This window comes from Nelusetta ayraudi, unplaced genomic scaffold (genome assembly GCF_046127955.1).
Source record: "Nelusetta ayraudi isolate G7.1 ecotype Tasmania unplaced genomic scaffold, CSIRO-AGI_Nayr_v1 ptg000017l, whole genome shotgun sequence".
Taxonomy (NCBI): Eukaryota; Metazoa; Chordata; class Actinopteri; order Tetraodontiformes; family Monacanthidae; genus Nelusetta; species Nelusetta ayraudi.
The window spans coordinates 9,480,283-9,493,281 of record NW_027466067.1 but is presented as its reverse complement, the minus strand read 5'-3'; the positions used below and the strand labels follow the sequence as shown (position 1 = coordinate 9,493,281).

General features: G+C 46.3%; 1 protein-coding gene across 2 annotated transcripts in view; it reads left to right on the top strand.

Moving 5' to 3' along the window:
• Positions 1-12,999, top strand: part of col2a1b (collagen, type II, alpha 1b) — a 39,456-nt gene that overhangs the window by 21,665 nt on the left and 4,792 nt on the right. For both annotated transcript variants that reach the window (XM_076025305.1, XM_076025304.1), the window contains 23 exons: positions 210-263; positions 940-1,038; positions 1,415-1,468; positions 1,857-1,910; positions 2,375-2,428; positions 2,614-2,667; positions 2,874-2,918; positions 3,001-3,099; positions 5,937-6,044; positions 6,135-6,188; positions 6,314-6,367; positions 6,678-6,731; positions 7,169-7,222; positions 8,172-8,279; positions 8,473-8,526; positions 8,613-8,666; positions 9,135-9,296; positions 10,635-10,742; positions 11,669-11,776; positions 12,174-12,227; positions 12,347-12,454; positions 12,571-12,624; positions 12,777-12,884. In XM_076025305.1, the coding sequence (XP_075881420.1) occupies positions 210-263; positions 940-1,038; positions 1,415-1,468; positions 1,857-1,910; positions 2,375-2,428; positions 2,614-2,667; positions 2,874-2,918; positions 3,001-3,099; positions 5,937-6,044; positions 6,135-6,188; positions 6,314-6,367; positions 6,678-6,731; positions 7,169-7,222; positions 8,172-8,279; positions 8,473-8,526; positions 8,613-8,666; positions 9,135-9,296; positions 10,635-10,742; positions 11,669-11,776; positions 12,174-12,227; positions 12,347-12,454; positions 12,571-12,624; positions 12,777-12,884 (1,755 nt within the window). The remainder of the gene's footprint in view (positions 1-209; positions 264-939; positions 1,039-1,414; positions 1,469-1,856; positions 1,911-2,374; positions 2,429-2,613; positions 2,668-2,873; positions 2,919-3,000; positions 3,100-5,936; positions 6,045-6,134; positions 6,189-6,313; positions 6,368-6,677; positions 6,732-7,168; positions 7,223-8,171; positions 8,280-8,472; positions 8,527-8,612; positions 8,667-9,134; positions 9,297-10,634; positions 10,743-11,668; positions 11,777-12,173; positions 12,228-12,346; positions 12,455-12,570; positions 12,625-12,776; positions 12,885-12,999) is intronic.

The window sequence follows — 12,999 nt, the reverse complement described above, 5'->3', positions numbered from 1 at the left end:
AAACGTCTTTGCTACATTTCCTATATTGTCTGAACAAAAGAATATGAGAGTTAATATGACTTCAGCATCGTTTTGGGCTCCAGTTGCTTGAGCCACTGCTTGATGCAGGCGGTACTCATCCAGAGGTGTAGATCCAGGGGTCGGCCTGCTGCACGTGTGTCCACACAGTGTCATGTGATGACTGGTTTGCCTGTCGCTCTCCTCCACAGGGCCTGACTGGACGCCCCGGTGATGCCGGGCCTCAAGGAAAAGTTGGACCTTCCGTAAGTTCGGCGATGACGTGCATCTCTTTGTATCTATTATCAACCTTCACATTATCTCAGCATGACGATATTTCCATTGTTTGTGTGTTTTGATATTGAATGAGCAGTATGGGACGTATCATTTGACTAAATGGTGCTCTTACCGCAGCGTGACGCATAAATGCTTTCATCAAATCAAATTGAGGGAGGTTTCTCCCCCCCCGATGACCATTATGCACCGCAATTCTGTTTCTACCCATCACACCAAATAGAAATAATAAGCACACATTTTAGTTAAAACACATTGGTCAGATTTCTGGATCGCAAATGGGTTTTTCAGTGTTTCTCACCCCTGTTGAGATGTGCCTGGAAAAATATTGATTCCTCATTGAATTATTATTATTATTATTATTATTATTATTATTATTATTATTATTATTATTATTATTATTATTGTTGTTGTTGTTTGCTTTCTACTCTTTTTTGGGGGGGGGCTTTTTTGTGTTGGTTCCATTTTTTTGTTCTCTCCTGATACAGTGCCAAGATTTCATTCATTGATTATTTCTTTGCTTCCTTGTCTGGAAGTTCACCCCTGATTGGAGGAGCAATAATTTGCCTCATTTTGACATATTTTGGTAGTTCATACGAAACCCACTTAGTACCAAAGGGCTGAACTGTTTGTCTCTCTTTGGAACAGGGAGCTCCGGGTGAGGATGGTCGTCCAGGACCCCCAGGACCACAGGGAGCTCGTGGTCAGCCCGGTGTCATGGGATTCCCCGGACCCAAGGGAGCCACTGTGAGTCGTAGCACCTTTCCTGAGTCACGTTAGTCACATCCGCTAACATGAGATATACGGGCTTGTTGTCTACAATGCAACGTGTGAGTAAGGGGGTCATCATACTTTACCTTCCATTGATTTCTGCAGGTCATTGTTTCTACACAACCCTTTCTGTTGCTTCTGTTGTTTCTTTCTTGAAATATCTGCAAAAACAGCTAAAGAAAGAAAAAAAACCTATGCTCAACAAATTGTGAGCCACTTCTGAATAATTGAACGGCCTTTTGAAACCACCCATCTCATGCACCCAATCTCTTGTCCCAAAATGGATGCAGTGGCGGACAAATCAGCCACAGTCCAGTGACTGACTGCTGTGTTTTGTGTCTCTTGTGTTCAGGGTGAGCCTGGCAAGTCTGGCGAGAAGGGTCTAGGCGGTGCTCCTGGCCTCAGAGTGAGTTATTGCTCCATTAATGTTTCTAAAGCAGCTGCTGAAACCAGCCAGCCTGGATAAATATGTGTAATATACAAAATGTGTGTATATCGTGAGTGAAATCTGTTTGAATAATTCAGCAGGAGGAAAGTGTGTTTTCTCAGAATGCCGCTATCTGTTCTGTGCGATGGATTTATTATTATGATATTATCAAAAATGATTCATTAATTCGGCTCAACTGCTCCGTCCCGGTCGTCTTGTACTCTCCAGCCATTCAGATTCACAGGGCATCAATTTTTCATGCTGCGGTTCAGTTACGGCTTCCTGAACTCTATCGAGGAAGTCCTTTTACTTTGCCTCCACTGTTTTGCTATTTTTAACTCTCCTCCCCTTCCCCTGACCAACCCAGGGTCTCCCTGGCAAGGATGGAGAGACCGGCCCTGCCGGACCCCCTGGCCCTGCTGTACGTACCCTCATTTCACGCATCGCACTCCAGCTAAGCGTTGACATTAATGTGGTCTCACCCATTTCTATTCACTATCCTCATTCAACAGCCTGATCTTGGTGAAAATCCCTCCAAAAAAAAAAAAATCCCTCGTGTAATTTAAATACGGAAGTCATGTGCAAGCATCCACTGTTCAACTGCTGAACAACACTGAGGGATCTTGTTTTATTCTTTTGTTTGTTTTTAAATGTTGCCAATTGGGTTAAACCCTGATTTTTACCTCAATATTTTCATGTTTGTCTTCTGTAATTTTTAGACAGACAAACACAATTCAAATCAGTTCAATACCACACGATAAAACCATCAGGTGCTGTCCGGAACCTGCATCCGCTTCCAACTGCTTCCACATGTCTGACGTGTCTGTGAATGCACGGCTGATGTCGATCCGCACGTCAATGCTAATTTGAAGTGATTGTGTTCAGGGCCTGGCGGGAGAGAGAGGAGAGCAAGGACAGCCTGGCCCCTCCGGCTTCCAGGTGGGTTCATCTCCGTCTCCAATCAGCTCAATGATATCGCGATATCAGAGCACCATCCGCTCAATTCATCACCTTCACTTAGCCGAGCGCGGGTTGCAATTTCTGAGTGATTCTTCGTGTTACTCTGCATTAATTCATTTTTTTTCCCCCCCTCCTTCGTCCTTGATCATCTCCCCGGTACTCAGGGTCTGCCTGGACCTCCAGGCCCCCCTGGAGAGGGAGGCAAGCCCGGTGACCAGGTGAGGAAATCACTTTGTGTGAAAAATGCCGTGCTGTTCTGCGCTGAAGTCCTGAGGGAATCTGCTGTTATTTTAAGATCATATATATCTTTTTAACTTATACAAAACTAGGGTAGTTGTTCCAAGATTTCAGCGATGTTTTTTGACTCCTCCTGCGGCCAGGAGCGATGCTCTATTTTCAACTTGCGTCTCTCTCTGCCTCTCAGGGCGTTCCCGGAGAGGCCGGAGCCGCCGGTGTCACGGGACCCAGAGTAAGCTGACAGTACCGATTGTTTTTGGGATTGAACGGGCTTGTCAGACGTGATGCTGATTGCCTCCGTCGTCCGTGTTCAGGGGGAGCGCGGATTCCCCGGAGAGAGAGGAGCGGCCGGCCCCCAGGGCCTGCAGGGACCCAGAGGCCTGCCAGGAACTCCCGGAACCGACGGACCCAAGGTGAGGCAACCATCTCATCTGAGATGATGGATTATGAATTGTTATCGCCCGCAGGCGGACACACACACACACACACACAGTGGTTGCAAATATGCTGGCGCAACGTTTTCCCATGTCTTGCTTATCGCCGGTGGCAGTGGCGAGTCGCTAACATGAGTGCGCGATAATTAATAATCCCACTAGGTGTGCGAGTCGGGTCGAAAATGTTGATAGCGGCAACATCCTGGTCACCTTCTCATTAGTTTATCAAGTGGCTCCTGTCAACAGGAAGTGGGAACAAATGAGAAAAAAAAATGACATTGAGTGACATTCAAAATTTTCCCACCCACTGAAAACCACTTTATTACAACTAGAATTTATTTTGAATTTAATCATTATTTAAATCTAAATTTCTGAATTTATTTTATTTAAAAAATAAATGTATTTTATTCATTTATTTTAATACAATAATAAATTCTGGGTTGGTCAAAAGTAGAGCATTTTTCTTCCAGTGGTCCCGAGGTGAGAGAGACATGACAAAGGTGAACAAGCTCCACATGAAACAACCCTGGTCAAAGTCTTTGTTCAGCTCGCAATTAATAGATGTAAATGTACAGATGCAAAGATACATTTTGGACAACGTTATTTGACGGCAAAGAGGGGAAGTGCCTCTAAGAGCCGCAGTGTTTTCTCTCTCTCTCCACTCCAGTGGCCACGGTGGCTCGCTCTGCGCCACAGATAGCCTCCTGCTTATCAGCAGACAACAAACTCAGGAAGAGCTCAGCGCCGCTTCAATTTCGGCCCCTTATCTGGCCAGATGTTAATCCCACTTTATAGGTTTTCTTTGCCCCGGGGTCAGACGGCAGTGGGCAAAGAGAGAGGATGAGGATTTAAGACCTGACACGCGTGTGACGGGTACGGACGGGCAAAAAAAATAATAAATAAATAAAAAAATAAGAAAGTGGGGAAGGGTTGAGCTCTTAAGCCAGTTTCAAGGATTCAAGGACGGGATTCTCTCGGAACAGCGTCCGCAGAACGGCGGCGACGTCGCATTGCGACGCAGCGCTGATGAAACCCAACCTTTGCCGTTTTCACTTCAAAGACCGCATGCTGGGCAGAATTCCCTGCGCAGAGGGTTGGCTCACAACAACATGCCTCCCCAGATAAGGGAGGAGATCTTATCTCTTCTTCTGAGATGGGAAGCTAATGTTCGCAGGCACAAACAGAACATTAGGTTGCTAGCATAAGACGCTGCAGTCTCCCGGACATGCGGTCAGTAACGCTTCTCCTGCAAACTAGTGACACTCACCCGTGGCCAGATGTTCATTTCCGCCCACTCATCCCACCTCGCATCTGGATTCACGACCAATAAAGCATCAGTGAAAACATGGAGGATATGAAATGGGGCCTTTTTTAAATGCGGTTTTAACAATGGAGCAAGATTTGGAAGATAAAGGACGAAGCTTTCATTTATAAGCTACCGTATGCAAACAATTCATTTGGCAGTTTGCATGTTCGAACTGTGTCTGCGTGGGTTCTCTCCAGGTGTTGCCCCAAGTCAGTTGGGACAAGCTCCAGCACCCTCCTCATTCTGTAGTAGTGTAGGGATGTCAAACTCAAACACATAGTGGGGCCAACATTTACAAAACCTGTTATTAATAAACTAGTTATTGATGGAACAGATACAGCAGTGAACCTTTTTACATGGACCCAAACAAGTTGTGCTTCAACACTGAAAATAGAAAAAGCAAACTTGATACTACACAATAAAAAAAGAACTTCATAGTACACACATTCGAAATGACATTTCAAATTGAAATAAATAAAATATGAACATGCCTGGATTAAATTTCAACAGTACCCCTTTTTCCACGGGCTAATATTCAATTTCATATAAAACAAATAACAATAATAAACCAATGATGTGATAATAATATCCCTCAACGAACATTCTCTCCTGATTGAAGCGCCAAAATACTAGAGCATTCTGGGACATGTAGTATTAGTGATACATGTGCTGTATAATACAGGTGGGCCAGCAGCCCTGGTAGTGATTTTTGTATTGCCAACCAGAGTTTGACCTCTGAGAGGAAGCTGGTGTAGAAAATCAATCAATGGATCGATCAAAATCAATGAGTCATTGAGTCCCTGATTGATCCCCTGTAGGGAAACTCGGGTGTCTCGACCACACAAACACAAGACAGACAAGACAGTGCAAGTAAGGCCAAGGCAATAAAAGCAATCGAAAGCGTTCAGCACAAGGCCAGCATAGTGTGCAATAGAAAAGCAGCGTGGAATGTAAGTGTCTATGAAGATGCAGTTTATTTATTTATGATCTATAAATTGAATAAATCATGGCTGTTTAATAGCACAAAGACAAAAAATGCTTGTATAGATTCCCAGTCAGGAACATCGTTTAAGTGCTGGACAACAGCTGGAATGAAGGATTTACTGTGGGGCCCCGCGACGATGAATACATGAATGAATGCAACAATTAGTCCATCATAACTGATGCAAAGTTGTTATTTTGACGAAATTACTTCACTGTATCATTATTTAGCGACGGCATTTCAACAAGTCCTCCAGTGTTGCACACAGTGTACACCAGGCAGAGCAAGAAACCTGTTTTTTTTTTTGTTTGTTTGTTTTTTTTCTCCAAATGTGTCTCCAGCCTGCGCAGAGATGATTAGCCAGAGATGAGTCTGTCCCTCCCGGTTAAACTCAGTGCGCGACAGACCCAGCTTGCCTTACTTCTCAGTGGCGGTGAAGTACGAGGCTGGGCTTAATGCCCTGTCACGTCGCGACCTGCCGCCTCGCACCTTCAGCCGCCGTGCTCATTGATCCGCTCTTGCAAACAGGGAGCCATCGGGCCTGCTGGTGGCGCTGGAGCACAAGGACCCCCCGGCCTGCAGGGAATGCCTGGAGAAAGAGGAGGCGCTGGCATTCCTGGACCCAAGGGAGACAGAGTCAGTGTTGACCGATGATTGTCTCACCTCCAACGCTAAGACCGGCGTCCTGTCATTTGATTGGTTTTTCCACCTTTTCAATTGTCGCAGGGTGACATTGGAGAGAAAGGACCTGAGGGCGCCCCCGGTAAAGATGGTGGCAGAGTGAGTGGCTCTCATTTTATTTTCTCTTTCACTCTCGCTGCTGCTGAAGGAAAAGGATTCCTATACCGCCAAGGTTAGCAACATCTCAGTAAATGTTCAACATGTTTTTTTTTTGTCTGTCTCAGGGTCTCACTGGTCCCCTTGGTCCTCCTGGTCCATCTGGTCCCAACGGCGAGAAGGTCGGTGCTGTAACCACATGAGTCAGTGAAAACACTGATGTGATTCATTATGAATGAATAAAGGACTTTATTTTGGTTAGAACAAAGCAGAAATAAAAAGGAAAGGTTAGCATAAAATATCATCATGTGTAACCAAAGCCCAAGGCTTATTTCTGCCTATTCTGTTCCATCCATAATACAATAATAAGACAAGTAGTTGGTTCACAATAACTTTATTTAAAATCCTGATAGCTCTTTTTTGTGGAGTTTTGCTATCAAATGTACTATTCCCTACTGCACCTGCTGACGCTCTCCTCTGTTCTCTTCCCAGGGTGAATCAGGTCCTGCTGGTCCTACTGGAGCTGCCGGTACCCGCGGTACTCCCGTGAGTTGAACGCTCCATCACTTCATCACCGCTTTCCATTTTTACGAAAAAAAATCGCTTCTGCAGCTGAGCCGACGTTGTTTCTTTCCTGAGATGTAACTTCCAGTGAGAGAAAATACCAGACAAAGTCGGGGTTTTTTTTTTCTTTTTCTTGCCTCGGCTCTCAGTTTGAAAAATTGCCTATAGGAGCGTTCAAGGTGCGCAGTGCCGTGAGATAACTCTGTTGTGATGCGGCGGCATACACAGCCGTCGTGAACTGAACCGAACTGAAGCAGAATCAGATTTTTTTTTTTTTTTCCGCATTACAGACGATGGCGCAGATTAAAAACCGCCTGCGTACACGCTTTTCGTTTTTGTTATCGGAAGTTTTTTTTTTTTTTTTTTTCCTGTCAGGCTGAACCAAAAGAGTTTATTGTCCCCTTTCCTCTTTTCTTCAGGGTGACAGGGGTGAGACTGGACCTCCCGGACCCGCCGGCTTCGCTGGACCCCCTGTGAGTAACAGTAACGCTGCCGAGCTCTCGGCTGCCGGAGACCTCGAGTCGGTCGGCACGCCGTTTACCCCGAAGCCTAAAGTTGCAGCCGCAGAAATAGGAAGCTGTCACAGTGTTTTAGCCGCTGGAACAGAACCCGTCAATCGCTGTGAGCAAACTCTGCGCGCCGCTACGTAAAGGTCTTTCATGACACAAATTGAAATTTTCGCCCTTTGGAGCTCCCAAGCTGGCCATCAATCATTGATTTCGGTGTAAATCCAAATGTTCCCACATTAACGTTTAATGTTATATTAATATATATTTTTAATCAGTCTATTTTTGCCCAGCATGGCTCCCATTTCCCTTGAATGAATGCGCTGAAAATCAAAATGTGTCACGTTATTAATCAATTAAGTTTCCATTGAGGACTTCACTTGGATATTAAATGAGTGATTACGATAAGATGCATGTCTCGAAAAGAATTTAGTATGTTTTTTTTTTTTTTTGAGGTGCCCCATAATTCATCATGCATTCTTCTCTTGGTTGGCTGGTGATTAATTATTGATTTTTACATCAGCGTGATTAACATCACAGTGTGTCTGAGTCCCTTTCTGTTCCCGAACTGTAACCATCCGCTAGGTCGCTCATAACCTTAACCTAAATCCAAATGAGCTTAAATTGCCATGGAAACGGTCTGAATCTCAGATACAATGCAGCTGAATGGATGCACAAGCTTTTGCATGTTTAACCATTTAACAACTCAAATATTGGAAATATTATCTGGGCGTGTACGTATACATACGTACATGTTTGTTTGTGAATTGGATTGAACGCGGGTCACCGACACGTGTCTGTCAGTAGCTGCTGGCATTTCAGATACACACACCCAGATACAGAATACTGAACAGAACCGAGATGTTGAACAAATCAGTTGTCTACAAACCTGCTGCCTCCCCTCTCCGTCCTGCAGGGTGCTGATGGCCAGCCTGGAATCAAGGGAGAGCAGGGAGAATCTGGACAGAAGGGCGATGCTGGAGCCCCTGGACCCCAAGGACCCTCTGGTGCCCCTGGACCTGCAGTGGGTGTCTTTAGACATGTTTTTCTTTTTAATTGATACTGATTAGTTTAATTTTATTTATTTATTTTGCCTTTGGATGATTTAGTGATTGAGAGTGTCCTACGTACGTGAGTTGTATTTGAGTCTAGCTAGCTTAAAAAGATGCCAGCTCAAAAAGAATTCAAAAACGAATAAAACACTGCGTCTGTTTCAGGGTCCAACAGGTGTTTCTGGACCTAAAGGTGCCCGTGGTGCTCAGGGACCTCCTGTAAGTGACACAAGTTACACAATGACCGTTGTACCGTCGTACACAATGCTTTTCGCTCTTACAAAACCGCTATCTTTATCTTTCAGGGCGCAACTGGTTTCCCCGGTGCTGCTGGTCGGGTCGGACCTCCGGGTCCCAATGTGAGTTCGGAACGACTCCCCTCAACCCATTTACTCCACCTCGCCGAGATCCAGCCGCGTGTTTTAGTCACGTGGTGTGAAAAGTGGCTTTGATGGGTTTTGCCTTCACAGCAAAGTGGCGCCGCGCAGATGCAGCCCTGTTTTTGAAAAGCCTCCCGACTCTCTGTCAAGCGTGCTTCTTTTTTTTTTTTTTTTTTTAATTTGCTCTTGCAGCGACCTCATTCTTTTCACACACACACACGCTCTGAGTGCGTCTGACACCCCGCGTCTGCTGGAGTCGGTGTTGAATGCATTTTAGCGGTGAAGCACGGCACATTGTGACAAACAATTCTGCACTTTTCATATGAGATGTGCTGTTCAAAAAAAAAAAAAAGAGAACAAAAGTGCATTCACCTCCTTTAAACTGCGAAGACCAAAATCCCCACCTTGTGGAATTCACTCTAATGAACTGTCACATCATGTCTTCAGGGTAACCCTGGAGCTGCTGGTCCTGCCGGCCCTCCTGGTAAAGACGGACCCAAGGGCGTGAGGGGAGACGGTGGACCGCCTGGCCGACAGGGTGACGCTGGCCTCCGTGGTGCCGCCGGACCTTCGGGAGAGAAGGGAGACGCTGGAGAGGACGGTCCCCCTGTAGGTTCTTCCTCACCTGCAGCGCGGCTGTGATTTTGCACTTGAAACCCGTGAAACTTACTGACCTTGCGGCGCCCTGCTAACGCCACAGCTTTTGTCACACTTCTTCCTCACACTTAAAAAAAAAAAGAAAAAAAAATAGCATTGCCGCCTCTTATCTCTGCAAGGAAAATCATTCAAATCGGGGTTTTTTATGCTACCCTCCCCCACCTCAACAACATAAATGTTGACTTTTCAGCTCTGTTGGCCCCCAGAGCCAATTTTATCAGTAATGGACAGCTGCAGAGCAACACTATCCATTAATACAGCGGGCTGTCGGTGTCCATCACTGGCTGTAATAGCGGACCTCGACACATGACAGCGCGGGGCAGCAGCAGCACAATGACAGGCTAATAACAGGGCCCCTGGGCTTTTACCTTGCGCAGCTACGCGCCGCAAACACAAGAATCGGCTCCCGCCAATGCGACAAAACGTCACAGAGAACTGCAAACTAGAACGATGACCTCCGTGTCAACTCCCGCCGCAGCCGCCGACTGTAGATTGTGTACATTAAGGTCCGGGGGGACGGCGTATCGACACATCAGTGTGTCAGTCAGCCGCCCGGCGCGTCGGAGCTGTCACCTGCCAGCTGGAGTCGGCCTGGCGTTCCAGGCAGGGGGAGAGACTGCGGTTGATGAGGTGTACTCATGAGGTGATGGAGAGATCGATGGTCGTTCCGGGCCGGCTCACCCGAAGCGACAGACTCCCGCAACTGCAGCCTTTGAGTCTCGCGCTTTCTTTTTTTTTTCTATTCCGCCGTGCTAATCAGCGGCTGATTGTAGCTTCGCTTTCGACACACCTCGGCCGGCGAGCGCGGCTGATTTTCCTTATCTGGTGCGCGTCCGCGGCGAAGCAGATAAGCGCTTTTTTCTTTCCCCACTCCCCCGCACCCCATACCCCCCCACCCCCCCACCCCGAAATGTCACATCATTCCTTCAGCGCCAGGATGTCGGGGTTGAACACGGTTGGGCCAATCAGCTGCGACGACGATTTGGATGTGTAAATGTCAGGAGGCCTGATTGTTGCGCGCTAATCTCCTGCCGGTGCTGCCACCCAACAGGGAGATAAAGGCGAGGTCGGGCCAAAGGAACATTTGAGGGGAAACACCGCGGAAAACCCTGACATACTTATTTGTTTCTTTCCATTTTCAGGTGTCTTCATTGAGTTTGAATGGCTATTGCGGTTATTACAGGAAAAAAAAAAAAAAATCCAGAACGGATAAAAACAATGAAATTAAACGTGGTAATTGAATGAAACGCCACTCAAAGCATGAAATAAGTGTGTCTTCTCTCCTGTCAGGGTCCTCCTGGTCCTTCAGGGCCTCAGGGTTTGGGTGGCCAGCGCGGTATTGTGGGTCTGCCGGGACAGCGCGGCGAGAGAGGATTCCCTGGTCTGCCTGGACCTTCTGTAAGTTCCACTCCCGTTCTATCAAAACCCATGCACGAACAAACTGCAAACAGTCTGACTGTGAGCCGGTTAGAAATGATTCGCTATTCATGTTTCATGGTTCTTCGTCCTTCAAACAACAGCCACTAGCACAAGATGTTTCGATATAAGTCGCAGTTCGTGTGACCTTCCTCGCTTTGGGACTCTCAATAGCCGGCTGCTATTCAGATTCAAGCAAATTCCATTTTAAAACGCTGAAGAATAGGAGCCAACTGTTGTTCGAGTTATTGCCATACAGTGTGATGACAGGTAGATTCGCCGTTTAAAGGAAAAGACATTTGCCGCGCAAGATAGACTGAGGGCTAATATTTAAAAAAAAATCTGATTAGACTCGTGGATTTTTATTGCACAGATCTTTGATTTCATTATTTATTTATTTTACTGATAATCACAGAGGTTGAAACAAAAATGTTCAGCGGTTTGCTCAGCCGTATAATATAAGATGCTCTGTTATCTCCAGTCGAAAGAGCCAGAAATCATTCCTCATTGTTAATTTGCAATTCAGTTGACTTTTCCTTTCATGAGTAATATGCAGTAAAGTACATTTCTGTTTGGATTAAGTGTGCAGCTTCGACTCTCTTTAATAATGAGCTGGAAAGCTTTGACCCAAACCTTATTGTGCAACTCTGGTTTGAGGACTTGGCCGACCGGCAGCGAACGTGCTTTGCAGGTCACATTTTGACACATGAGAAAAATATTTATTACCATTTAGTTAATTAAGTTGGTAACAATCACCTAATTTAACAAAACATTGCATAATGAGGCTGCGTCAAACTTGAAACTGATCCACTTGGAGGTCAGACAGAGGTTTTTCTGTGAAGTATCAGAGCACTATGACACTTGGGGGTGAATCCAGTTAAATAACAGACATGTATTTCCTTCATCAGGGAGAGCCTGGAAAGCAGGGAGGTCCTGGCGGCAGCGGAGACCGTGGACCCCCCGGGCCTGTCGGACCACCCGGTCTCACCGGACCTGCAGGAGAGCCTGGCAGAGAGGTGCGTCTGTGTGGAAATGCGGTGTCGTTGTGAGGACCGGCGTAAGTCCACAAGCATTTGCTCAAAGTAAAGAGCAGATTTGGGCGATTAATTTTCGGCTAAAGAGGTTTAATTGGATCACACAAAAGAATGAAAGTCAGTGTGACCGGCAGTTGCCAGCCGTTATAAAAAAAAAACGCTCACTGAAACGACGGGATTGTTGCCCAGGAACCCACGTTGGATAGGAGCAGAGGCCAATTTTCCGTCACGTTTACATTAGCATTGTGTTTTGTGCTGCGATTTTAATGTGCCTTGTTGCGGCGTGTTTGTTATGCGGCGGATCAGCATTCAACAGGACATCTGGCCTGGTGGGAGGCGCAGGCTGTTAACCGTTTTGTATTGTGCTGCCATCTGACAGGGAAACCCCGGATCTGATGGTCCTCCTGGAAGAGATGGTGCTACTGGAGTCAAGGTGAAAAACACAAATATATACCCAGTTCCCTTGTTAATTGTTGAAAATTTAAAATCCATCACTAAGACATTTTATTCACACATCTGACTTCTCTTGCAACCATGTCCTCTGTGCCTCAGGGTGATCGCGGTGACACCGGATCCGCTGGTGCTCCCGGTGCCCCAGGTGCTCCCGGTGCTAACGGCCCAGTTGGACCCACCGGCAAACAGGGAGACAGAGGAGAAGCTGTGAGTAAACACAGCCAACATATCTCCTCAACTGTGGCTTCTGTCTGTTTATTTAAAACCTTGTCGAGCTGCTAGAAAACTACACAGCACCTATCAACTTTGTTTTCTTTGTTCAGGGTGCACAAGGACCTGCTGGACCCTCGGGTCCCGCTGGAGCCAGAGGGATGCCTGTAAGTTTGGTTTAACAATCAGTGCAAAGTTAATGAAGTCGTGATTGCTTTTTTTGTCCTTCAAAAGAGCAAAACCAATCACGCTTCAAACGGAGTAATAGGCAAAAGTTTGCGGGATAACCACATTTTTCTCTTCTCTTAAATTTGCTCAGGGACCCCAAGGACCCCGTGGTGATAAGGGCGAGGGTGGTGAGGGTGGAGAGAGAGGACAGAAGGGCCACAGAGGTTTCACTGGTCTGCAGGGTCTGCCTGGACCTCCGGTAAGCAACCACACTGAAGCTGCATCCAAGTGAATCCAGGGTTTTAATGTTGACTGGACATATTAATATAGAATAATCACACGGTTGATTGGATGTTTAGTTGACAATAGATGTC